The sequence below is a fragment of the Camellia sinensis genome, chromosome 7 (genome assembly GCF_055761805.1).
Source record: "Camellia sinensis isolate YWXY chromosome 7, ASM5576180v1, whole genome shotgun sequence".
NCBI classification, from domain to species: Eukaryota; Viridiplantae; Streptophyta; class Magnoliopsida; order Ericales; family Theaceae; genus Camellia; species Camellia sinensis.
The window spans coordinates 5,794,821-5,821,765 of NC_138967.1; the positions used below are offsets into that span (position 1 = coordinate 5,794,821).

The 26,945-nt window shown below is 40.4% G+C and overlaps 1 protein-coding gene and 1 pseudogene across 2 annotated transcripts in view; one reads left to right on the forward strand and one right to left on the reverse strand.

Moving 5' to 3' along the window:
* Window positions 1-458: 458 nt before the first annotated feature.
* Window positions 459-26,945, reverse strand: part of LOC114263591 (phospholipase D zeta 1-like) — a 51,934-nt pseudogene continuing 25,447 nt past the window's right edge. The window contains exons 9-22 of the transcript XR_014334923.1: window positions 19,301-19,543; window positions 19,079-19,195; window positions 14,213-14,352; window positions 13,943-14,092; window positions 13,325-13,481; window positions 12,711-13,241; window positions 4,821-4,931; window positions 3,769-3,914; window positions 3,495-3,692; window positions 3,018-3,119; window positions 2,253-2,384; window positions 2,052-2,117; window positions 1,213-1,274; window positions 459-1,130 (exon numbers count right to left, since the gene is read on the reverse strand). The product of XR_014334923.1 is annotated as a phospholipase D zeta 1-like (transcript). The remainder of the gene's footprint in view (window positions 1,131-1,212; window positions 1,275-2,051; window positions 2,118-2,252; window positions 2,385-3,017; window positions 3,120-3,494; window positions 3,693-3,768; window positions 3,915-4,820; window positions 4,932-12,710; window positions 13,242-13,324; window positions 13,482-13,942; window positions 14,093-14,212; window positions 14,353-19,078; window positions 19,196-19,300; window positions 19,544-26,945) is intronic.
* LOC145794941 (uncharacterized) lies at window positions 8,340-9,187 on the forward strand (the record flags this gene model as incomplete). The annotated part of the gene is made up of 1 exon (XM_082877338.1): window positions 8,340-9,187. A coding segment is annotated over one exon (666 nt), but the record flags the coding sequence as incomplete, so codon positions are not given.

The window sequence follows — 26,945 nt, forward strand, 5'->3', positions numbered from 1 at the left end:
CAATCTAAACCCACTGTAAAGCTTAACATATATTACAACCTTTGTGTTGGACTTTTATTTCTTTTTTCTTTGTAAAAAAAAACAATAGACTTTTGGAATTTGTCATCTAGTAAACCCAAAATATAAATTCAAAAATTATGCAAAAGATGAATTGAAGGTGCATTATTCTAGTTTTAAGAGAGTAAACAATTTCAATTTTTGAATATGTGACCGAAACCTTAAGATGAATTGAAGGTGCATTATTCTATCAAAAAATTGTTCAGCTTATTGAGAAATTAGGTGAGAGGAAGGATTTTGAATCAAAAATAAATAAATAAGTTGTGAGCTAACAATCTCCAATTTAAAATTGACAATTTTGAGGTTTATACCTTAATTTCCAAAATACCTCATTATTCTCTTTGAAGTTTTTTTAAATCACTACCTATCAACATACGTCAAAGCTTATAATGTAAAGCATATATCAAAAATATAACATATAATAAAAATACTGAATTAATGAGTTTTATACAATGATGATTAATCAAATTACATGAACATATAAAAAGAAGGAAAAAACAAATAGAAGTAAAACAATAACTTAACTGCGAATTGGACACTTAAATATCCAAATTTGTCACCGAAACCTTATCTCTGATGCCACATTTTCAGCTCGAATGTCTGACACTCGAACCACTACCCAGTTGTTTTCCTTCTATACACCTCCAAGCTCCCCACTCAACAGGGCTTTTGCAGCGAAAAATAATTTTTTTAATGGCCTTCCGTGATATTTACCATTTCTATGATGATTTATAAAAAAAAAAATTATTCTCTTTTACTCTCTTTCCGTTTCAGCAAATTTAGACACAACAACAGGGCTTTGGCTTCATTCGATCGTATATCATACCTAATGAAATACTTGAGATGCATAATACTCGCTTTCGCTAAACCCAGGTCTTAAATCTTCCCGGGACATAAAATCCAAAGGAAAAGAAACGAGATGTCCCTTTACCGACTCTAATCTCTCCAAGGGATCAGTGCCTTTGATATTACCATCTTGATATGATTCTAGTTTCTCTGGGGCTATTCCTAAGTCAATTGTAGTGTGGCCGAGTTTTTCCTTCCAGCATGTCGTGCATTGTTTCAGTGCAACTCTGCATGTGATGGTAGGATGCGTATGCATTAGAAACCGAGAAAAAAGGGAAACAGGAGAAGAAGTTGGCAGCAAGATCGTACCTGGAATGTATTAGATCATTTGGGATGCAAGAAAAGACGTCATGGTAGATCATGGTATTCGTCTATCAATACAACATCTGTATTTAGTAATCATATCATAGGAATATAGAAGCAAAAGATAAATATAGAAAACCTTCTTCGCAAAGCCCTTGCTTTTTTACTCACGAGCAAACTCAAACTATTAAAACATTTGTGTTCCCCATTTAGAAGACTTGCATGTTGTGTTTCAATCTTAAATTTGTAGGAGGAAGAAAAAAAAACAGAGAAAATTATTTTTTTTAAAAAAAGAAAAAAGAAAATAAGAGCTTCTACTTGATTTATTTTTTCCTCCACAAATTCAAGATCTAAACACAACCTTAATATTTTTTTAAAAGCCCGACTACATCTGGGTCTCAATCTTCCCTTAACTAAACCTCCCTCTCGCTCTCTCTATCTCTCTGAATTTAAATCCTCGGTCGTCATGTCCATGAAAATAATGAGAAAGGCAATTTGAGCAAGTTTTTGACTCAAAGCTAACATTTTATCATCCTCACCTTTGCCGTTTAGAAGGCTTAGATTGTTTTATCTTTGATTTGTGTGTGTGTCTGTGTGTGGTGTGGTGTAGGGAAATAGTTTCTACGTCATTTCTTTTTTCCCTCCACAAATCCAATATCCAAACATAACCATAATATTTCTAAAAGCCATTATGGATATGGGGTTCAATCTTCCCCTACCTAAAACACACACACACACACACAAAAGAAAAGAAAAAGTGCAGAATACAGTTTTCTTTTCTTTTTTTCTTCTTCAAGTCTCAAGCCTGAAGAAAAAATAGTTTTAAAACATTTTGTCATCCTCACCTTTGCCGTTGCCATCCATATGTCTTTGTAAGTTGAATCAACCACCGGGTCATTTATTTGACTAATCTGAATAAAAAAGAATAATACGCAGTCAGCAAGGTATTAAGATTAACACAAGCATTCATTAGTCTCTCGTTCACTAACCTGTCTTGGCTTTAGTCATTATGAAAAAAAAAAATTTGTTTTGTTAGATGTACAAACCTCCCCAGCTGGAAGACCAAGGTGTTCAGACCATAGCGTAAGGCGAAGACTTGAAGAAAATTTTCCTGCCTTCCAAGGCTTTCCTCCCATACATGAATCAACAAATTCTTTGTCTTCAACAAGTACACCAATCTGAATCGACAACATTTTTGTTAACAACTAGGAAAAACTACTACAAAAAAGTGATGGAGATTTGTACATTAAAATGAGGAGCATATCATGATAGATTTGTAGTTTGTCAAGAAGTTTAGAGTTGCTGGTAATGTGATTGGTTGTGACCAAATGGAGGAAAAATTCAGGAAGTCAGAAATAACAACAAAATTCTGTGTGTTAAGAATAGCAATCTGAAAGTAAATAATTGTATCTACTACTTTAGTTATTAATTTGTAAATTTTAAAGGGTAAAAAAAAAACAGAACTGTTCAGCAGCTTGCATCAATGGCTCACTTCACAAATATTTGAAAAGAAAAAAAAAAAGAGGAACAAAGAGAATCCACGGATGCAAAATTTTCAAACTTGCATGCTTATATTAAGAACCGAGCATTATTTTTTTCCCCAAAAAAACTACAAATTCCCAAACAGAAATTCTTTGCCTCACCTTCAAATTCCGAGCTCATGTATATAGTTTCTGAAAGAAAGGGTAATGAAAAATAAATGAGCTCCATTATGAAATCAACTATGATATAATCCGGTTCTGCAATTTAAAATAGCTGGCCAAAGAATAGAAAACATTAATGCAAAAGGATCCAAAAGTTTAAGTTGATACCTCAGAATCTCTTGATCCAAGTAAACTCCTGTCATTTATATTAGCTGATCCTATCAAGGATATACAGTCATCAATTATCATGATTTTGCTATGCACATATATCTGCAGAAACATAAGAATGCAAAATGAGATTATTTATTTATGTGATACACGCTAAAGCTTTTTCTGCATTACACTTCTAGGTGCAGGGCCAAATGTTGCTGGAAAGTGATGCCTGTATATACCTTTTGTGATTGATCAAGGACAAGGAAAATATAAGCAGTAAGGTGCGTAAATGCAGACAATAGGCCTGTTTGGTGCATCTTCTAGTAAGCTAAAAGCTAATAATCAGAAAGCAGAAGTTAAAAGCACTTCTCCACTGCTTTCCAATAATCAGCTTTTTTCAGCTTATTTAAGTTATTTTTGCTTCATAAACTGTAAAAAAAAGCTACATCAAACACACTGGCATAGATTTTCAAAATAAAAAGCTATAAACACCTGACTGGTTGCCACGGGACCACCGTCAAAAAGTCTGCCATAAGCTCTTAAGCCATAGAACGATATGTAATCATGCATCCTAGAACCAAGAAGATCATAAAGATTATGCAATATTGAATTGTGTCCTCTGCAAATTGTTCGATATTGCCAATGCATAATGGTTCTCACAGCTGCTGCACCACCATCATCCACGCCCCCCTGTTAAAAACTTATTATGAAAACGGAATAACTACCTAAAATTTGACATTGAAAGCAAATCACCAAGTGTTATTACCTGGAAGCCAGGTAGAAGCGGTATGATAATAAAAGCCCTGAAGCACTTCTTCTCATTGTATGCTCGCATAATACGCCTATATAATGATTCTAGTATGCGTTCCGTATAACCTCATCTCCCAAAAGACCTGAGATGAAGAATTGGTTCTGGAGATATGTGGCCCGTGCATAAAAGGAAATTGTCAGAAACAAGAAAAGTGAATTGAAACTTCTGGAAGTCTCCTTGATGCAAAACCCCACGATGAAGCCAATATAAACAACAAAATACAGCAATTATAATAGACTTGGATGGACTGAGTAATAGGCAGACTGCAAGATTACTATGATGATGATAGTAATGACGATCACATAACGTTTTTTTCTTCATTTCCAATTCATTGGTGGCATGCTGCAGAACAGACCTTTCACACAAAGATCAGAAACCAAACCTAAGATGGAAAATTTGATAACGGAATGTGTTTGCTCTAGCAAAAACTCAATTTAAGAAATTGCTCATGATTAGAAGTTAGAACCAAGATTAATCATTAACATTCCTAATTTCGAGGTAATAATATGTAGCATAAGGTCAGGTATATGGAATCAACTATAAATTGTCTCGTGGAAAGTTAAAGCATATAGGCCACTTTGTTTCTCATGTAACAAAACTTTCTTCACATAATTACGTTTGTACTACTTGAAGGAAAGAAATGGATTCAAGTTGTGGAGAAGCATTATTATGAATTTCAACTTGACATGTTACATACTAAAAAAGATCTCAAGTTTCTAATAAAAAGTTCTCCATTACATTTTTTATCTAAATGAATTTAACACTTTAGTACTAAGAAGAAGACAGTTTCAGATACTAGCAAAATTATCTCCGTGGCTATGCTTCTCAAGAATAGTGCACTACATAATCTTTTCCTGTTCTTTTCTCCAATTTTTTCTTCAACAACTAAAATCTCTTTTGTGGAGTTCTTTGAGTCCCTCTATTTATATTGCTAAACCATTGATTTTGAACATAATAAATTCACAAAAATTATTACAGTATGAACGATGAAAAATCTTATTATATACCTCAATATAGATGAAGTGTTCTGCCTTTTCAATTAGAGAGCAATAAGCATTATGAATACTCTCTTCAATTTGGTTTGTTCCAGCGGTCCATTGGCTGACACTCCGTATAATCTGAAAATGAGAGGTGATGATTAAAAATGATACAAAGACAAATATAACAAACAAAATAAAATGGACATGTGAGTTGCTAAGCAACATATATGTATTTATTATATAGTCTGGGATTGGATGTAGGCAATTATATAACTATGCTTGTCCAAGGGCTTCCATCAGATCAGAATATTCCCATCTTATTGTATAAATCAATTATATTACTATGCTCATCCAACACACAGACAAGTAAACTTCCTCGATATCCTGTAAAAGCATGAAACTAATAGCATGTTAAATTCTATTTTCTACCCAACTTTAAGCCTCAGCCCATCTGTATCAACTTGAATAGCTTTCCAAGTTGTCTCCGGAGCTTTTGTCACTAGCAAATCCAATGGCAACATCAATAAAGGTACTCAAAGACATAAATATTGAAGATAGATTTGTTCCTTTTTTAGATAATGTGAATGTTAAAATATATCACCTACCACCTCCACTCAACTCACCTACCACACACACTCACCTACTCCCCAATCCTCTCCTATATAATGAGTACCTCACCATCTGTAATTGACACATCAATCAGAAATCAATCAATAATATATCATTTTTTAACATGGTATCAGAGCAAGGTTAAGACCTTAGTATTTCTCGCTTCACCGGCGGGCGGCAACCTCACCTTGGCCGCCCGCCGGACCTCAACCTAGTCCGCTAGAATTTTCTACACATACCTTGAAATTTCTTTGAGTTCACCACCTTCACGTCCAACTCGTTCGAGTCGCAGTCCTTGTCTCACCAAGCTCACACCAGAGTAGAGAAGTCTAGGCCATTGATGTGAAGATCTTTTCTGCAACTAGGCCTTTACTCACTCCCTGAGGTTTCACTTCAACAATGAACTGGCCACTTTTCACTACTACAGGTTCATTTGTGAGCACGCTATCAAGATGGTCTAACATCTCCTTGGCCTGGCTGGATCCAAAACCTGGATCTGCATCCTGATGGTGCCAAACCAATGCACTCTCCTTTGTTTCAATGGAAGAACCATCAGTAGCTTCTGTATATAACGTCATGACAGGCTCAGCTATCTGCATCCACCCAAAAACGCTGCTATGCCCACAAACTTCCCATGCCTGGCCCTCAGACCACCTCATGAAGTATCCGTGTTCAGCTGCAATACCAAGTTCCTTGCATGGAGTAAACCACTTGCCTAAACTTTCCGCCCTTCAGTCAGCATGTAGTGTGCATACTCGAAATCAATCGCCGATCTGTTTGGTATGAATCTATCCAATTTTTCTCAAGAACTTTTCCTATGAAGAAACTGTTCTTGAAGGGGGCATCGAGTTTGTGCTTTCCCTGTTAAAGAGTTCATGGATCCTGCATTCATTGTTAGCACTAAAAATAGAGAGAGAGAGAGAGAGAGAGACATTCTGAAACCAATACCATTGAGCCATTAGCAGGCCAAGAGAGCATCGATTTTGTCAATCTGGTGGCTTCCGCAGACCCGAGTACACTTTCTTGTCCCACTTCGCTAACACCAATGAAGAAATCTTCAACTAAGATACCCACCACAAAACAAAACCCAACCTTTATTTTTTTTTTATTATAAAGCACTCTTTCAGAACCCCTTTTTTTTCAGAACGCCCATCTTCAGCAACCCATCACTGGATTTCTTTTATTTTACTTTACTATATTACCAACACACTTGCACTATACTTATTTTATTTTAATATATTACCAACCCACTTGCACTATACCCACCCCTTTTTAATATATTACAATTCCACTATCCTAGCCCACAGGTTCCAAAACCCTTTTTTTTTATTTTCTTTTCATCATCCCTTCCCTGGACAATGTGCACCTTCTCATTCTCATTATTTTTATTATTATCACATGGGCGTGTTCCCCGTCTTTCATCAACAACTAAAAAAACACAAAAAACACAAAAAAAAACACAAAAAAAAAACAAAACAAAACAAAACAAAAAAAAAAACCAAACAGTTTACAAATTTGCACAACACCCATCTTTTATTCATCTCCGGGATCAACCCCGATCACATTTTTACACAAAAAAAAAAAAAAAAAAAAAAAACAAACAAACAAACAAACATCCACCCACAGGCGGGATTTTTTCCTTTTTTTCCTTTTCCCTTCTCTACTCTGCTGCAGGTCTCTTCTTCTTGCCTCCGTCCTGGGCGGCCCTTGACGGTGTTGCCTCCGTGTTTCCCACTCCACTGGGCACGATCACTCCACCCTGCTCCTCCACTACAGCATATGGCGGACCTCCAAATCGGAACATCACGGTGGCCTTCCGCTTCAGCTCCTTATTCTCTGCCTTTAGCACACTGATCTCTGCTCGCGCATCCTTATACATGCGTTGGAGCAGAGCCAGCTGGGAATTTAAATGCTGCACCTCATTTGTCCTACTCTGCAGCCGGTTCGACAAATTTGTGACCGCCGTCATGGTTTCCACACATGACTTCAAGGTATACTGATTGGCCTCCACATCTGACTGCCCTGCCATTCTTTACTCCACAGCCCGCATCGGAAAGTTCAACGGAGCAAACTCCGGGGCGCTTGGTTGAGTTTCCAGTGCCACCGTACCAGTTCTCTCTCTCGTTGACTCGTTGAGATCGGGAAAGAGGGTGAGCAGTCCACGGGAAGACGAGGACGAGGCCATTTTCTGGGCAACTGAGTGTTACAGACTCTCTCTCTCAGCACAACGAAGAGTTTTTCAGACTCTCTCTCTCAGCACAACGAAGTTTTTTTTTTTCAGAGGTTTTTCGCAGCTTTTCTCAGCCTCAGCCTCCGTCTTATAGCCGAGGCAGCCACGCGCATCGCGCGCCTCTTGCCACCAGCCGACAAACGGGCGCGCAAGTCAAGGCGCCCACGTGCCTCGCCATCATTTCCGGCACACCTTTTGATGAATTGGGCACACCTTTTTATGGCACGCCTTTTGATAAAATTGGGCACACCTTTTGAGGGTGCCACTTTTCCAACGGTCCGACATGACCCTATAAACTGTCCCGACATGTTAAAATCCACCTACTCTCCACCTACTCCACTAAACCTACTCTCCACCTACTTCACCCACTTAAACCTACTCCACTAAACCTAACCCACTACACCACTACCACCTCACCTACTCCACTAAACCTAACCCACTACACCACTACCACTTCACCTACTCCTTACCTACTACACACTCACCCTCTTCTATATATAGGAATCATGAATCATTGTAATAGACATAACATTAATATCAATCAATAATACAATTCTCTATTTCTCTTTATACATTAAATTTTCTACATGGTATCAGAGCAAGGTTAAGCACTTAGTATTTTTCGCTTCACCGGCGGGCGGCAACCTCGCCTTGGCCGCCCGCCGGACCTCAACCTAATCTGCTAGAATTTTCTACACATACCTTGAAATTTCTTCGAGTCCACCACCACTGCCCCTCCTCTCACTGTTGTCCTCCCATACACCACCGTCTCGGTCGTCTTCATCTACAATGTTGCAGTGAAGGATCTCAAGCGTGGTTTTGTTGCATCCAACTCAAAGGATGATCCAGCCAAGGAAGCTGCAAATTTCACCTCCCAGGTTATTATTATGAATCACCCGGGTCAGATTGGTAATGGGTATGCTCCAGTTCTTGACTGCCACACCTCCCACATTGCTGTCAAGTTTGCTGAGATTGATCGTCGATCTGGCAAGGAGATTGAGAAGGAGCCCAAGTTCTTCCGTGAACATGCTCTCCTTCCTTTTACTCTTGGAGTGAGGCAGATGATTTGCTGCTGTAACAAGATGGATGCTACCACTCCTAAGTACTCAAAAGCAAGGTATGATGAAATTGTGCAGGAAGTCTCTTCCTATCTGAAGAAGGTTGGTTACAACCCTGACAAAATTCCTTTTGTCCCCATCTCTGGTTTTGAGGGTGACAACATGATTGAGAGGTCCACCAACCTCGATATGATTACACAGCCCAAGAGGCCATCAGACAAGCCTCCTCTTCTCCACATTCTTGATAACACCAACAGCAACAGTTTGACGCATTTATTAGAGAAAAGGTCCAAAGGCAGCTCCTGTCAAAGCTGATGCTCAGCAGGCTGTACCACCTATTGAAGTGTCAGCACTATCCTTGCACATGGGGGGCACCCACTCATTTCTTTATTGTTTTCTTTTACTCACCCATGTGACCCACGATGCAACCTATACTTTTTCTTTTCTTTACACTCTTGTTCCCCACTTTCTTTATTATATATATATATATATATATATATATATATCTCTTTTTATTATATTATATTAAAAAAAAAAAAAAAAAAAAACTTCATCTCTCCTCCGTTTGATTTCCAACTCCATTATTTTTATTTTTATTTATTTTCTCCAAACCACTTTCCTTATTTCCTCCATCTTTCATTTTTTGATTTCAAATATATTTTTATTATTTTTTCTTTATTTTTCTTTCACATTCTTTTTAATCTTTTTCCAATTCCCTTCATACCATATAGCTTTGCACACCAAATCATATTTTATTCATCTCAGGGATCAACCCCGATCACAATTTTACACAAAAAAAAAAAAAAAAAAAAAACCAACAAACAAACAAACCACCACAACACAAGATTTTTCTTCTCTACTCTGCTGCAGGTCTCTTCTTCTTGCTTTTCTCTTGGGTGTCCCTTACCGGCGCTGCCTCCATACTACCCACTCCACCGAGCACGTTCACTCCACCCTGCTCCTCCACTACAGCATATGGTGGACCTCCAAATCGGAACATCACGGTAGCCTTCCGCTTCAGCTCATTGTTTTCCGCCTTTAGCACACTTAACTCTGCTCGCGCATCCTTATACATGCGTTGGAGCAGAGCCAGTTGGGCGTTTAACTGCTGCACCTCATTTGTCCTACTCTGCAGCCGGTTCGACAAATTTGTAACCGCAGTCATGGTTTCCACACATGACTTCAATGTATACTGATTGGCCTCCACATCCGACTGCACTGCCATTCTTTGCTCCACCGACCGCATCGGAAAGTTCAACGGAGCAAACCCAGAGGTGTTTGGTTGAGGTTCACGGGCCTCCGCACCAGTTATCTCTCTTGTTGACTCGTTGAGGTCGGGAAAGAGAGTGAGTAGACCACGGGACGAAGAGGCCATATTCTGGGTAGCTGAACGGGAAGACGAGGCCATGTTATGGGTTGCTGAGTGTTTCAGAGAAAGGTTGGTTACAGAATGGCAACAGAGTGTTCCAGAATCTCTTTCTCAGAAACGGAAGAGTTTTTTCAAAGGATTTTCGGCGGGTTTCAGACTGGTTTGCACAGCCTCCGCCTCAACCTTGGTTAAATAGCCAAGGCAGCCACGCGTATCGCGCGCCACTTGACGCCAGACGACAAACGGGCACGCCAACCAAGACACTCACGTGCCTCGCCATCATGTCCGGCACATCTTTTATGACATGGGCGCGCCTTTTGATAGCCCGTCTTTTGATGGCACGCCTTTTTATGGATTGGGCACGCCTTTTGATGGCACGCCTTTTGACAGATTGGGCACACCTTTTGAGGGTGCGACTTTTTAAGGGTCCGACAAGACTCTGTAAACTGTCCCGACATAGATTCCGGTTAGTTTCTACAAGGGTCCGACAAGGCTCTGTAAACTGTCCCGACATAGATTCCGGTTAGTTTCTACAAGGGTCCGACAAGACTCTGTAAACTGTCCCGACATTGTTTCCGGTTAATTTCTACAAGGGTCCAACAAGACTCTGTAAACTGTCCCGACATTGATTCCGGTTAGCTCCTTCATGGGTCCGACAAGACTCTGTAAACTGTCCCGACATTGATTCCGGTTAGTTTCTACAAGGGTCCAGCAAGACTCCGTAAACTGTCACAACAACTGTCACCACATTGTCTGCTACAACGGTCCGACATGACCCCATAAACTGTCTTCTACATCGGTCTGACACCGCCATCCAGTGTCTTCACCAATGGTCTGACACGACCATACAGTGTCTCTTATCCTCTTTTATTTTTATGTATTTTCTTGTTTTGTTACTCTCTCCAAACTCAAGTTGGTTAGTTCCTATCCCCCTTGAGTTTGCGGGGGGCTGTTAAAATCCACCTACTCTCCACCTACTCCACTAAACCTACTCTCCACCTACTTCACCCACTTAAACCTACTCCACTAAACCTAACCCACTACACCACTACCACCTCACCTACTCTACTAAACCTAACCCACTACACCACTACCACTTCACCTACTCCTTACCTACTACACACTCACCCTCTTCTATATATAGGAATCATGAATCATTGTAATAGACATAACATTAATATCAATCAATAATACAATTCTCTATTTCTCTTTATACATTAAATTTTCTACACGACATTTGATTCCGGTTAGCTTTTTCAAGGGTCCGACAAGACTCTGTAAACTGTCCCGACATTGATTCCGGTTAGCTCCTTTAAGGGTCCGACAAGACTCTGTAAACTGTCCCGACATAGATTCCGGTTAGTTTCTACAAGGGTCCGACAAGACTCTGTAAACTGTCCCGACATTGTTTCCGGTTAATTTCTCCAAGGGTCCGACAAGACTCTGTAAACTGTCCCGACATTGATTCCGGTCAGCTGCTACATCGGTCCAACATGACCCCGTAAACTGTCTTCTACAACGGTCCGACATGACCCCGTAAACTGTCCTGCTACACCGGTCCGACATGACCCCATAAACTGTCTGCTACATCGGTCTGACACGACCACACAGTGTCTGCTACAACGGTCCGACATGACCCCATAAACTGTCTTCTACAACGGTCCGACATGACCCCATAAACTGTCCTCTACATGGTTATGACACCCCCATACAGTGTCCTCTACACCGTTATGACACAACCATTCAGTGTCTTCACCAACGGTCTGACACGACCATACAGTGTCTCCTATTGTTTTTATTTTTCTGTATTTTCTTGTTTTGTTCCTCTCTCCAAACTCAAGTTGGTTAGTTTCTATCCTCCTTGAGTTTGCGGGGGGCTGTTAAAATATATCATCACCTACCACCTCCACTCAACTCACCTACCACACACACTCACCTACTCCCCAATCCTCTCCTATATAATGAGTACCTCACCATCTGTAATTGACACATCAATCAGAAATCAATCAATAATATATCATTTTTTAACAGTGAATCATTATAAAATAGACAAACTATAGGATCCAAGGATATGTCGGGTCCTGTAAATGCATATGAAATGCTAAATAACTATTGTACACAACATATGTGATGTAGATACCAAACAAAAAATGAAGAAGAAGAAGAATATAAAAGTGGAATATTGTCATTGCATAGATCTAATTTAATTCCAGAAACACTTGGTTAGTGTTTCTCTTCTTATTTTTCTTCTGTTGTGTGGGTAACTACAATTCACAAAAATTCAAAACTGAGATTCGAATAAGCAAAAGAAACCTCTGAAATGTGAATTTCTCTTCTTATATATCACAAACCTCCCTAAAGATTTTAATGTAGACATCTCTCCCCAAGATCATTCATTTTGAAGCTCTTAATTAGACAATTTACACTATTATCTGATTAAAATATGAAATAGAATCAAATGAATGCTTGGTTGAATTGATCAACAAAGTAAAACAATTTCTTCAACTTGTTGAATGAAAAAATTATAATGGAGAGGAGATAACTGATAACATCAATCCCACAGGATAACTGCACAGTCTATCAGAAATTCTAATAAGATCAACATTACTGAACTTAAGAAATGTCTGGCAACTTCAAGACTTACAACCCACCTGACAATGACATGAAATACGAGGACCAACTTGCCCAGTTTCATCAGCGGAAACAACTTGATCACTTCGTTCCTGTGTCTCCCACCATTCTTTATCTGAAGATCTAATGCCAGGCAGCATCATGGCATCTGAAGGCAACTCATGCTGATAATCTGAAGTACCAAGGTCATCCACAAAGCCTTTCATTGGCAGATTTGATGTTGAAGGATCAATTTGGGGCTTACGGAAAGAGAAAGGACTTCTGTTACCCCTACTTGGCTGATCACGGAAATCCCAAGTCCTAGCCAAGCCATTTAATTTTGGGTCTCCAGTAAGAGTATCCGGCCCATCAGCCTCTTGAGGCAATAGCAGAGGGACATCTTGGAAAGATGACCGAGAGGAAAAAGAATCCTGCATTCTGATGTCTTTATGATCATTTCCAACATGGGTTTGGACCTCCATCTCTTCACTTCCACCCATGTAATGTGGAATAACCATGTGGTGCTGAGGCATGAGCAGTGGAATTGCTTGCTCATTTGGAGCTCTATTTCTCTGAAATAATAGGTGATGATTAAGACTACACGAATATCAAACATGTAACAGGAGAATCATAACAGTAATCACCAAAGATCAACCTTAGCATAGTTCCAACGCTGAACAAAGTGCCTGGCAACATCACGACAGGGTGGTCCCCACAGGGCACAATGAACGTCATGCCATGGCATACGTGGATATTTTTGACGATCCAATTCATCTTTCATTGTATCTTCCCAAGAATTAGGTTCAGATTCGCTTGGAAATTGAAATTAGAAGACATTAAACAACTTGCAACTATGTAAAAGAAAAAAAAAATGTCACAAGTAATTGCCATATGCAAACTACAAATGCTAGCTAGTGGCTGTTTTCAAGAGAAGAGACTTTATTTACCATCACTCCAGTACATAAAAGATTGATTTAACCCATCTGATCAGGAGACATGAAGAGCATAGGCAAATACTTTTATATCGACAAAAAAATCATACTTATGTTACTCCAATGCAAGTATATAACAATAGTAATCTGCTCTCCTGAAATTTCATTATTTTGGTCTTAAATAAATTTTCAGAGGAACTTCAAGAATACAGAACCTTAGTCTGTCAACTAAACAAATTAAGATACAGCTGAGCAGGCATAACATGTCCTATTTGATCTTCTGAGAATCCTCCACTGGACTTTCTGAATCAGGATCCGAATGTGGAGATGAAGGAGCATACCTTGGATTATAGTAGTCCTTCCCAGGCCAAACCGTGGGAGGGTAATCACCCACTTGGTGTTCAAATGAGTCATAACGTCCAAAGCAAAGATCTAGTCCCCCAATAAAACAAATCTGGTAATCAACAATGACACGTTTTTCATGGTGGGACCTATAGGTAGCCAAAAATGATTATCAGCAGCTGCAAAATCTGTTTCAATTGAAAGAAATAAAAAATTCCAAATCACAAAGTCAGGAAGAACTTCCGGAGGGTTCCTTATAAACTGCATACCATAGATAGACACCACTAGAGAAATGGTCGGGATAACGTAGTACTCTGAGATTCTCATGAATGCCGAGAAGCTTTTTCTTACTATAGACACTGTTGATTTTCAAAGCAAGAGCAACCTCTTTGTATAGAAGTACATAAATCTGCAACCATAAATTGATCAAAATCAACATACATCCAAGTGGACCAATGTAGATTTTAGTAGCAAATGGTAACATCAATGCCAATAACATAGATTCAGTTTGGAAGAAATTATTTTCATGAGTTAAAAATACGGTGGAAATAGTGAAGCTCGATGAAAACAAATCATGCACTAACATGTAAATAGGTTGTAACAATGAATTGAGATGGTTGCACACAAATTTTGTGTATGCAAATTAAAGAAGAAGAAAACCAAGTGCAAATTCCAAAATATTCTTCTAGAAAGGACCCGAGGCCATGACGGCTTCTCCCTAAAACAAAAAGGGAAATCTTCTCCAATGTTGCAAAGAACATACAAATTTATAGCGGGTTGACTTGAGGGCTTGACAATTTATTTAAAATCAAAGTAAAAGATCTTCTCCAATTTGGTAGAAGATAATAAATTTGTTGGGCTTAATAACAAACTATTTAACCTAAATCTTTGAGCTTCAAGCATGCTAGAGATTGATGTAGTTTCATCACAAACAATAGATCAATCGACCAACTTAAAATAATATTAAATACATTGTTAAAATATATCATCACCTACCACCTCCACTCAACTCACCTACCACACACACTCACCTACTCCCCAATCCTCTCCTATATAATGAGTACCTCACCATCTGTAATTTATACAATCAATCAGATATCAATCAACTCATCAATCAATAATAAGATCATCAGATACATTTATTCTCTCTGTATTTTTTTCTTTATACATTGATTTTTTACATGGTATCAGAGCTAACTTGAGAAGCTAATAATTCTGTTTCACCGGCGGGCGGCAGCCTCGCCTTGGCCGCCCGCCGGACCTCTACACATACCCTGACTCCGCTGCTACTAAACCCTTCCTTCTTCTTCCCTCTTGTAGAACCAGTGAAATCCTTTAGCGATACTTAATAAAGCCAATTTCCTTGGCATTGCTGCGGAAGCACTGTCTGCAGCACATAAGCCCATACTTACAGATCAACCCATGAGGATTCCCACACACGCGACAGGTGCGAGAGCCAGGACCATAGCTCTTTGGATGAGAGTTCCAGACATTCGAGTGACCCATCTTCTCTCTCTCTCTCTCTCTCTCTCAATCCGCGAAGCTCTACAAACTCAGCGGCGGCAGACTCTTCAAAACACAAATTCTGTCCTACCGTTGTCAGCTCCAACACTATCTTCATCCTCTCCTATCTTTTCAACACTGTCTACCACATAGACTGCGGCGGATCCACCGACACCTTCAACACCACCTGGCTATCTGACCGCTTCTTCACCTCCGGCTCCTCCGGTCTAGTCTCCGAACCACTCCGGTTCAGAAGCATCCAAGAGAAGACCCTTCGGTTCTTCCCAATCTCCTCCGGCAAGAAGAACTGCTACATAGTCCCACTCTCCCAGCTTCGACCTCTCCGTCGAATTTGCACTCTCGTCTTCAACTGAGGAAAGCTGTGTTGCCAGTCTTCTCAGTATGAATCCTGATAGACCTCTTCATCATAGTGTTCTTACCCATCAAAACCACCGAATCGCCACGCAGACCTTTGCGAATGTTCTGCAACTGGTTCGATCCGACATTATCGGCCGCCACGATCAAGATCTGAGAGTACTCCTCGAGAAGTTGACACAGTTTGTGATCGTAGGCGATCTTGATTTTGGCTTTGGGTCTCTCTTACTGATCACCTCGTCAGAAGAGCAAGACGAGAGCTTTCATGGGTAAGTCCTGTAGAGCGCAGAGCACAGTCCTCTGTTTTAATTTGGAAAATGAGAGGGGAGAGAGCACGCGCAAGAGTTTGGAAAAGAAAGTGAGTGAGTGACCTGTGCTTTCTTGTTTTCTTTTTTAGAGCTGTCTTCACATCTTCTGGTCTGTACCATAGTTTTCATATATTTCTTTATGGAGAAATTCCACCCACTCCCTCACTTTCTTTCACCCCCATCATTCCCCACCTTTTGCACACACCCGTACCCTTTTTTATTTTTTAACTCAATCTTCACCTCTGCACCCACTCATCCAAAACTCTATAATATATTCCACCGCCCTGAACATCCTCTCCCAAAAATATTCTCTGTTTTCTTTATCTATTTTATTTTTTTATTCTTATTATTATTATTAAAAAAAAACAAAAAAAAAAAAAAAAAAACAAAAGAAGAAGAAGCAGACGAAGCATTGCACACCAAACTCATTTTATTCATGTCAGGGGCGATCACCCTTTTCCACACAAAAAAAAAAAAAAAAAAAAAAAACCACACCCACAGTGGGATTTTTCTTCTCTACTCTGCTGCAGGTCTCTTCTTCTTGCCTCCGTCTTGGACGGCCCTTGACGGTGTTGCCTCCGTGCTTCCCAGACCACCAAGCAAGTTGCCTTCTCCCTGCTCCTCCACTACAGCATATGGAGGACCTCCAAAACGGAACATCACGGTGGCCTTCCGCTTCAGCTCCTTGTTTTCTGCCCTTAGCACGCTTATCTCTGCTCGCGCATCCTTATACATGCGTTGGAGCAGAGCCAGCTGGGAGTTTAAATGCTGCACCTCGTTTGTCCTACTCTGCAGCCGGTTCGACAAGTTTGTGACCGCCGTCATGCTTTCCACACATGCCTTCAGAGTATACTGATTGGCCTCCACATCCGACTGCACTGCCATTCTTTGCTCCACCGACCGCATCGGAAAGTTCAACGGAGCAAACTCCGGGGCGCTTGGTTGAGTTTCCAGTGCCACCGCACCAGTTCTCTCTCTCGTTGACTCGTTGAGGTCGGGAAAGAGGGTGAGCAGCCCGCGGGAAGACGATGAAGCCATTTTCTAGGCAACAGAGTGTCACACAGTATCTCTCTCAGAACTCTCTCTCAGAAAACAGAGTGTTACAGAATCTCTCTCAGAAATCTCTCTCAGACTATCGCTCGCAAGTTTTTTTTGCCTCAGCCTCAGCCTCAGCCTCCGTCTTATAGCCGAGGCAGCCACGCGCATCGCGTGCCTCTTCCCACTAGCCGACAAATGGGCGCGCCAACCAAGGCACTCACGTGCCTCGCCGTGATGAATCCGGTACACCTTTTAATGAATTGGGCACGCCTTTTGATGGCACGCCTTTTGACAAAATTGGGCACACCTTTTGAGGGTGCGACTTTTTAAGGGTCCGACAAGACTCTGTAAACTGTCCCGACATTGATTCCGGTTAGCTCCTTTATGGGTCCGACAAGACTCTGTAAACTGTCCCGACATAGATTCCGGTTAGTTTCTACAAGGGTCCGACAAGACTCTGTAAACTGTCCCGACATTGATTCCGGTTAGCTCCTTTATGGGTCCGACAAGACTCTGTAAACTGTCCCGACATAGATTCCGGTTAGTTTCTACAAGGGTCCGACAAGACTCTGTAAACTGTCCCGACATAGATTCCGGTTAGTTTCTACAACGGTCCGACATGACCCCATAAACTGTCTTCTACAACGGTCCGACATGACCCCATAAACTGTCTTCACCAACGGTCTAACACGACCATACAGTGTCTCCTATTTTTTTTTATTTTTATGTATTTTCTTGTTTTGCTCCTCTCTCCAAACTCAAGTTGGTTAGTTTCTATCCTCCTTGAGTTTGCGGGGGGCTGTTAAAATATATCATCACCTACCACCTCCACTCAACTCACCTACCACACACACTCACCTACTCCCCAATCCTCTCCTATATAATGAGTACCTCACCATCTGTAATTTATACAATCAATCAGATATCAATCAACTCATCAATCAATAATAAGATCATCAGATACATTTATTCTCTCTGTATTTTTTTCTTTATACATTGATTTTTTACATACATGATGAGGCACATCACGCATCAGTTCCTTCTTCAGTCGCTTATCTGGATGGAGGCCTAAGTAGAATGGACCCTTCTATAGAGGAGCCATGTCTATGCTAGGCACTGATACACTTCTTGGACATTCATAAACACATTCCTACAGTTTCTTGGATGCCTCCAAAATTTGAAGTCAAATGCTAAAGAGTGCCCCCGGGAACTTGTCCCTTGTTGAATAGTGGGATTGAGGTAAAATTGTCTTGAAAATAGCTGAAAACAATTAAAAAATGTATTGATTTCAATAAAAAGTGCATTGAATTCCAATATTTTTCCTTCAAAATAAGGAAACACAGAGCAGTATTCAACTACGGTCATGTTTGTTTGGGTGGACATGAGCTTGGGATTTGATTAATAGTCCAATAAAATTATTAATCCGATGTTTGGTTAAACAATTGAAATACGGACTAATTATTTTAAACTTGACTATTAGTTAAGATAGGATACATAATCCAACGGATTCGTAGTCCTAGGACTATTAGTCATGGGAATGCTAATCCAGTCCGCCCAAACAAACATGGCCTACATGTACTGCTTTTCCCATGTAAATTTTAATGACTCATTGACACTACATGAACAAGACATGATATGATAGCACAAAGATCTTTAACAATGTTTTCTATCATGTAGATGCCAATAATCAATAGAGTAATTTGACGGCAGAAGTAAAGGATCCGTTCAACTATCAAATTATAAAGATATCAAATTAGTAGAAAAAACTCAGAACCGATCATCACAATGGAAACTTTACAACTTATTTTGTAAGAAATCCAATAAAAAAAAGGTATCCCAAACAACGTATGATCAATCCAGATGAAACAATGCAGTATTAAACCAAAAAATCATTTGCAGGAACTAGTGTACCTGAACACCTTTCTTGGCTTTTTCTTCCAGTAAGGCATCAAGCCGAGAGGATGCATGAGCCTGAAAAGGACGTCGGAGGTACAGTTCTGGGCACAGCCACCAGCCACAGATAAATATCTGGCATTCAACTTTTAATCATCCAACAAGTGTTCTGTAGACAACATCGGAAATTAAAGTGTGCTTGATTATAATTTGGCAACACTATGGCTGCAAGAAATATACCTCTGACTTTGCTTCCTCAATTGCCAAAGCAATAGCTCCAAATGCTGCTAGGCCATCTACAAACCACTGAGCTTGACTACCATCTTCAGTCAAACCCCGTGGAGGAGCAAAAGAACCAAAATGGTGAGGATGACACCAGCCCTCAGGAGGCCGAATACCAGCATCATTAATTGCAGCAACCCAGTCATTAACTTTAGCATTGCTTTTAGTTCTCAACTGTATGTTCCGGTTCCCACAAGACACCTATTGTATTTTCCCATTATTGTCAGAATGTGACCTTTTGCAGACTTGAAGTTAATTTAACCAGATATATAATTTCACATCAACTATAACGTCACAAATAAAAAGGTAAAGGTAAAGTCAAGACCAAAAATTGCCTAATAGTTTACAATATTTCAGCCACCAGTACTGGTCACTTCTTTCTACATCGGTAAATTAGAAAAAGATCTCCGCTATGAAGCACGGACACGGACACGGATACGGACACGGAACACGGCAATTTCCAAAAAATGGGGGCACGGACACGGCGGAGGACACGGCGAATTTTATTTTATTTATTTTATATATTTTTGTGTTACGTAGATTCATATTACATTCATCCTAAATTAAAAATAACAAACACTAACATAGTAACATTAATTGAATAAACATAACCATTACATTTAAACAAATTAATAGATCATCCATTCACAAAAAAAATCACAAAAAAGTCATAATAATGATAACAAGAACTAAGACGAGAAGGGGAAAACATTCAACATCCAATAATATTTTTCACAAAAGCACTAAATAAGAGAGGCAAAAGATTAAAAAAAAAAAAAAAAAAAAAAGAGCCCTGCCGTGTCCCCGCCGTGTCCCTGCCGTGTCCCTTACAAAAAAATCATAAAATTAAAGGGACACGCCATCTGGCATGTCCCGTGTCCCCGTGTCGGACACCGCCACGGCACTAATTTTAGAGCGTCCATGCTTCATAAGATCTCAGGTAGGGCAATAAAAACTCCAGCAAAAGTTCTTTATTTTTTTCTAAAGCTGTTGTAGGTCCCAGATAGAGTACAAGAAGATCAGGATTAGCTGATTTTGTTTCAGAAATATTTAAACCAAAACAAAAAAACAAATCACTAGATGTACTATACATAATTTGGGAGCAGAAGTTGCTGTAACTTGACAATTTTCAAGTTTAGAGCCCAGCTGTATTCCTCAGCAAAGGATTCTGCAATCTAAGTAAGCTATGCTGTCAACCCAGTGCTCTGTGGTGATATATCAAACACATTTTGTATAGCAGTTCAAATCTATTTAAATCTCACTCGGAAGGTGTAAAATAAATTGATGTATATTATTGATTGATATAATGTTCTATTTATTACAATGATTCATGATTCCTATATATAGAAGAGGGTGAGTGTGTAGTAGGTAAGGAGTAGGTGAAGTGGAGGTGGTAGTAGTGTAGTGGGTTAGGTTTAGTGGAGTAGGTGAGGTGTTAGTGGTGTAGTGGGTTAGGTTTAGTGGAGTAGGTTTAAGTTGGTGAAGTAGGTGATAGGTTTTAACAGCCCCGCAAACTCAAGGGGGATAGGAACTAGCCAACTTGAGTTTGGAGAGAGTAACAAAACAAGAAAATAGACGAATACATAAAAGAAAAGAGGATAGGAGACACTGTATGGTCGTGTCAGACCGATGGTGAAGACACTGTATGGTGGTGTCATAACGTTGTAGAGGACACTGGATGGTTGTGTCAGACCGATGTAGAAGACAGTTTATGGGGTCATGTCGGACCGTTGTAGCAGACACTATTGTGACAGTTGTGGTGACAGTTTACGGAGTCTTGCTGGACCCTTGTAGAAACGAACCGAAATCAATGTCGGGACAGTTTACAGAGTCTTGTCGGACCCATGAAGGAGCTAACCGGAATCAATGTCGGGACAGTTTACAGAGTCTTGTCGGACCCATAAAGGAGCTAACCGGAATCAATGTCGGGACAGTTTACAGAGTCTTGTCGGACCCTTAAAAAATACACTGTATGATGGTGTATATAGGCTGCCCAAATATATATATATATGGATATATATAGTGAGCCCTCAAAAGTCGCGCCCTCAAAAGGCGCGCCCACTTTATCAAAAGGCGTGCCCGACAGAAAGCGTCGAGCCATCAAAAGGTGAGCCGGAGACGCGGCGAGGCACGTGAGCAACAGAGTGGCGTGTCGGCCTCGGCTATTTAACCAAGGTTGAGGCGGAGGCTGTGCAAACCAGTCTGAAACCGCCGAAAATCCTTTGAAAAAACTCTTCCGTTTCTGAGAAAGAGATTCTGGAACACTCTGTTGCCATTCTGTAACCAACCTTTCTCTGAAACACTCAGCAACCCATAACATGGCCTCGTCTTCCCGTTCAGCTACCCAGAATATGGCATCTTCGTCCCGTGGTCTGCTCACTCTTTTTCCCGACCTCAACGAGTCAACAAGAGAGATAACTGGTGCGGTGGCACTGGAACCTCAACCAAGCGCCCCGGAGTTTGCTCCGTTGAACTTTCCTATGCGGTCTGTGGAGCAAAGAATGGCAGTGCAGTCGGATGTGGAGGCCAATCAGTATACATTGAAGTCATGTGTGGAAACCATGACTGCGGTTACAAATTTGTCGAACCGGCTGCAGAGTAGGACAAATGAGGTGCAGCAGTTAAACGCCCAACTGGCTCTGCTCCAACGCATGTATAAGGATGCGCGAGCAGAGATAAGTGTGCTAAAGGTGGAAAACAAGGAGCTGAAGCGGAAGGCCACCGTGATGTTCCGATTTGGAGGGCTGCCATATGCTGCAGTGGAGGAGCAGGGAGTAGTGATCATGCCCAGTGGAGTGGGAAACACGGAGGCAACACCGGCAAGGGCCGCCCAGGACGGAGGCAAGAAGAAAAGACCGGCGGCAGAGTAGAGAAGAAAAAATCCCGCCTGTGGATGAGGTTGTTTGTTTTTTTTTTTTTTTTTTTTGATGTAAAAGTGTGATCGGGGTGGATCCCCTGAGATGAATAAAATGACGTTGAGTTTGGTGTGCAGTGCATCTGTGTCGTTGTGTTTTTTTTTTTTTTTTTTTTTTTTTTTTTTTTTTTTTTTTTTTTTTTTGTGGAAAAGAAGAATAATAATAAGAAATAAAATGAAGTGGGGGATAAAGGTGAAGAAAAATTTCGGAAGGTTAAAGTAATAAAAAATAAAATAAGGGAAAGAAGGTGATGGGTGTGCAAAACAATGTGTGGTTCGTGTCCTTGTCAAAAGAGGGAATAAAATAAATATAAAAAACTATGAGTGGGGAACAAGAGTGGGTGGAAAGAAAGAAATAAAAAAGAAAAAAATAAAGAAATGGAGTGGGTGTGGCGTATGATAATACTGTCAGATGTAAGAATGACATGGATCCAATAATTTAATTAATCGATAAAGCAGCAACTAAAGGTGGTGAAAAAAAAAATAATAATAATAATAATAAAAGAAAGGTGCACATGGGTTGGAAAAGTGAAGAAAGGAGAGAGAGAACAGCCTGATTCGGATCTGGGTCTTTGTTTGTTTTTGGTATTTTGTTTGCATTGTTCTGGGTCCAAGACCAGTGATTGTCTCGTACACAGCCGAGATAGACCGCCGCCGGAACCGGAGGCCTCTCTGCTCCCAACCTCACCGGAGTTGTTAAAATCGGAGGAGGCCGGCGAGACGAGGAAGCACCGAGTCAAGCGGATCTTGAATGAGGGCCTTTAGTTTGCAGGTATGGAGCAGAGAAGAATAGCTGTTGTTGCTGCACCATCTGTTTGGTAAGGTTTTTTTTTTATTTATTTTTTTTTGTAAAGATGATGTGGTTGATGAGGCTAACGAAGACGGAACTTGTGAGGTAGTAGTAGCTCTTGATGAATTCTTCCACTGATGAGACTGAGATGGGTATGTGTAGAAAAATTCCAGCGGGCAGCGAAGGCAAGGTTGTCGGCCGGCTGCCCGCCGGAAAGAAAGGAGTATAGGCCTAAATCTTAAGGCTCTGATACCATGTAAAATAAATTGATGTATATTATTGATTGATATAATGTTCTATTTATTACAATGATTCATGATTCCTATATATAGAAGAGGGTGGGTGTGTAGTAGGTAAGGAGTAGGTGAAGTGGAGGTGGTAGTGGTGTAGTGGGTTAGGTTTAGTGGAGTAGGTGAGGTGGTAGTGGTGTAGTGGGTTAGGTTTAGTGGAGTAGGTTTAAGTGGGTGAAGTAGGTGATAGGTTTTAACAGAAGGTTACTTGGACTCTAGTTCTGTATGAAAAGTTACATATGTTTAAACTGATTTACCAAGACTACCTATTTCACTAGGATGTGCATAAGTTTTTGTTGAATGTATAGATGAGAAGAAGAAGAAGAATAAGAAGAAGAAATAGAACGAGAGAAAGCTGCTGTATAATATTGATTCAAAAAGCATAGGGTTTCCCCCTTACACATAACTACTTATATTAATAAGAATAATACATAGACCAAACTACCCTAACACTTAACACTCCCCCTCAAATTGGTGCAAAGATGTTTCTCATGCCCAACTTGCAACAAATAGGGTGAAAGACTTTACTACTAAGACCCTTAGTAAAAACATCCGCCAGTTGATCTTCAGACTTAACAAAAGGCATACATATCACACCCTTATTCAATTTCTCCTTAATGAAATGTCTGTCAATCTCAATATGCTTAGTCCGGTCATGTTGTACAGGATTGTGTACAATACTAATAGCAACTGTTGTCGCAATACAAAGTCATGGGACCACTCCAATCAAGCCCTATATCACTCAACAAAGATTGAAACTACATTAGTTCACATGTTCCATGTGCCATTGCCCTATATTCAGCTTCAGCACTAGATTTAGAAACGACCGCTTGCTTCTTACTACGCCATGTGACTAAATTTTCCCCTACAAAAGCACAATAACCGGAGGTAGAGCGTTGGTCATCTACAGAGCCTGCCCAATCTGCAACTGTGAATGCTTCCAACCGCAAGTAACCATGATTAGAGAACAAAATTCCTTTTCCAGGGGTAGATTTAAGGTACCTCAAAATGCGATAGATTGCATCCAAATGAGTTGCACGAGGATCATGCATAAACTGACTCACTATCCCAACTGCATAGGCAATATCTGGACGAATATGAGAGAGATATATCAGTCTTCCCACAAGTCTTTGGTACCTTTCCTTCTCCACAGGCTCACCAATTCCATTACAAAGATGATGATTAGTCTCAATTGGTGAATCAGCTGGTCTACAGCCCAACATGCCCGTTTCCTCAAGAAGATCTAGAATGTACTTCCTTTGAGAAATAAAGATGCCTTTATCAGATCGAGCAACTTCAATCCCAAGAAAGTATCGCAATGGACCAAGTTCTTTTATCTCAAACTCCTTGGCTAACTGCATCTTGAGATGGGTCACCTCCTCCTCATCATTACCTATCACAACTATGTCATCCACATATAAAATAAGCACTGTTACCTTATGTACATTGCGTTTGACAAACAAGGTGTGATCCGCATTGCTTTGCTGATACCTAAATCCCAGCATTGCCTTGAGGAATCTACCAAACCAGGCTCTAGGAGATTGTTTCAAACCGTACAAAGCCTTCTTTAATCTACAAACCTTTCCAACTGTAGACTGAGATGAGAATCCTGGAGGTACATCCATATATACCTCCTCCTCCAAATCCCCATGAAGAAAAGCATTATTCACATCTAGTTGTTGTAGAGGCCATCCCAAATTAGCCGCACATGATAGAATAGCCCGAATGGAATTCATCTTTGCTACCAGGGCAAAAGTTTCTTGATAATCTATTCCATATGTTTGGGTAAATCCCTTGGCCACTAGTCTTGCTTTGTACTGTTCAATCGTCCCATCTGCATTGTGCTTAATGGTGAACACCCACTTACATCCGACTCGTTTTTTCCTATTTGGAAGAGACATCAACTCCCATGTGTTATTTTTACACAAAGCTTGTATCTCTTCTACCATAGCTACCTTCCACTTAGGATCATTGATGGCTTCTTTCTAACCCTGCAGAATACACACAGAAGAAAGGGACGAAACAAAAGAACGATACGGAGAAGACAACGAATCATATGACACAAATTTAGAAATAGGGTATTGAGTACAAGCTCTAACCCCTTCTGAGAGCAATAGGAAGACTCAAATCATCCGTAACAGGACCATCAACAACAGGTGAAGAAATGAGATGAGGATCATTACCTGAAGAGTTAGTGGACACTGGGTGTGGAACTGGCATAGAAGATGATGATTGACTTGGTGGCACAAGAGAAGCCGGCTCTTTCTGACGCCGTGAATAAGTCTTAAGATCAGATCTGTCCAAACGACCACCGATATCCGACTCCTCATTAACAGAATTTCTAGGCTCCCCCTCACCACAAATAACAGCCCGCTAAGTAGGAAGGAAAAAAGACAACTCATGCTGATATGATGCCATCTCATCCGCAATCTCATCGATACCACGCTCCCCCTGAGGAGATGGCAGAGGACCAGAAAAAAATGACTCAGATTCACGGAAGGTGACATCCATACTAACATACAGCTTATGAGAGTGAGGGTCATAGCATTTGTAGCCTTTCTGAGTAGCAGAATAACCAAGAAAGACACACCGGACAACCTTAGGATCAAGCTTCCCACGAGTACGAGGGTGAAGATGAACAAAACAGACACAACCAAAAACCCGAGGCGGAAGGGAAGAAGTGAGATAAGTCACAGGAAGAAGCTCAAGAGGAATTTGGAAGTGAAGGACACTAAAGGGCATACGGTTAATAAAGTAAGCCGCGGTAAGAATCGCATCCCCCCAAAAGGACTTAGGAACGTTTATGGTAAACAAGAGAGAGCGAGCAACCTCAAGGAGATGGCCATTCTTACGTTCAGCAACTCCATTCTGCTCAGGAGTGCCAACACAACTAGTCTGATAAAGAATGCCATGCTCGTCGAGGTATGCCCGGAAAGCGCCATCAACATACTCAGTCCCATTATCACTCCTAAGAATTTTGATAGTAGCATTGAAGAGATTGGATACCATTGTATGAAAACTTTTGAAGCATGAGAAAACCTCATTTTTTGTACGAAGTAAATAAAGCCAAGTCACACGGGAATAACAATCAATAAATGTGACAAACCAACGATAACCAGAGGTAGAAACAACAGGGGAAGGACCCCATACATCGGTATGAATAAGCATAAAAGGAAAAGTACTTCTTTTATTAATTGAAGGATAACAAGTACGTTTATGCTTAGCAAGCTCACAAGCATCACAAACAAAGTTATTCCTAGGACAATCACGAACTAATAAAGGAAAAAGTTTCTCTAAAATGCTAAATGAAGGATGCCCCAAACGGCGATGCCACTGATGAAGGAGACAAAGGGAGGAGCCAGAAGCGCATTGAAGAGCCTGAGAGGACAAAGGTGAAGCAGGAATGGCATCCAGAACGTACAGACCACTTTGTGCTCTACCACTGCCAATCATTTTCCCCGTAGCCAATTCCTGAAAGACACAATGAGTTAGAAAAAAGGTTACAGAGCAATTGAGAGCAGTAGTAAGGCTACTAACAGAAAGTAAGTTAGTTGAAAAATTAGGAACATAAAGAACAGATGAAAGCGAAAGTAAAGAGGTGCAACGAAC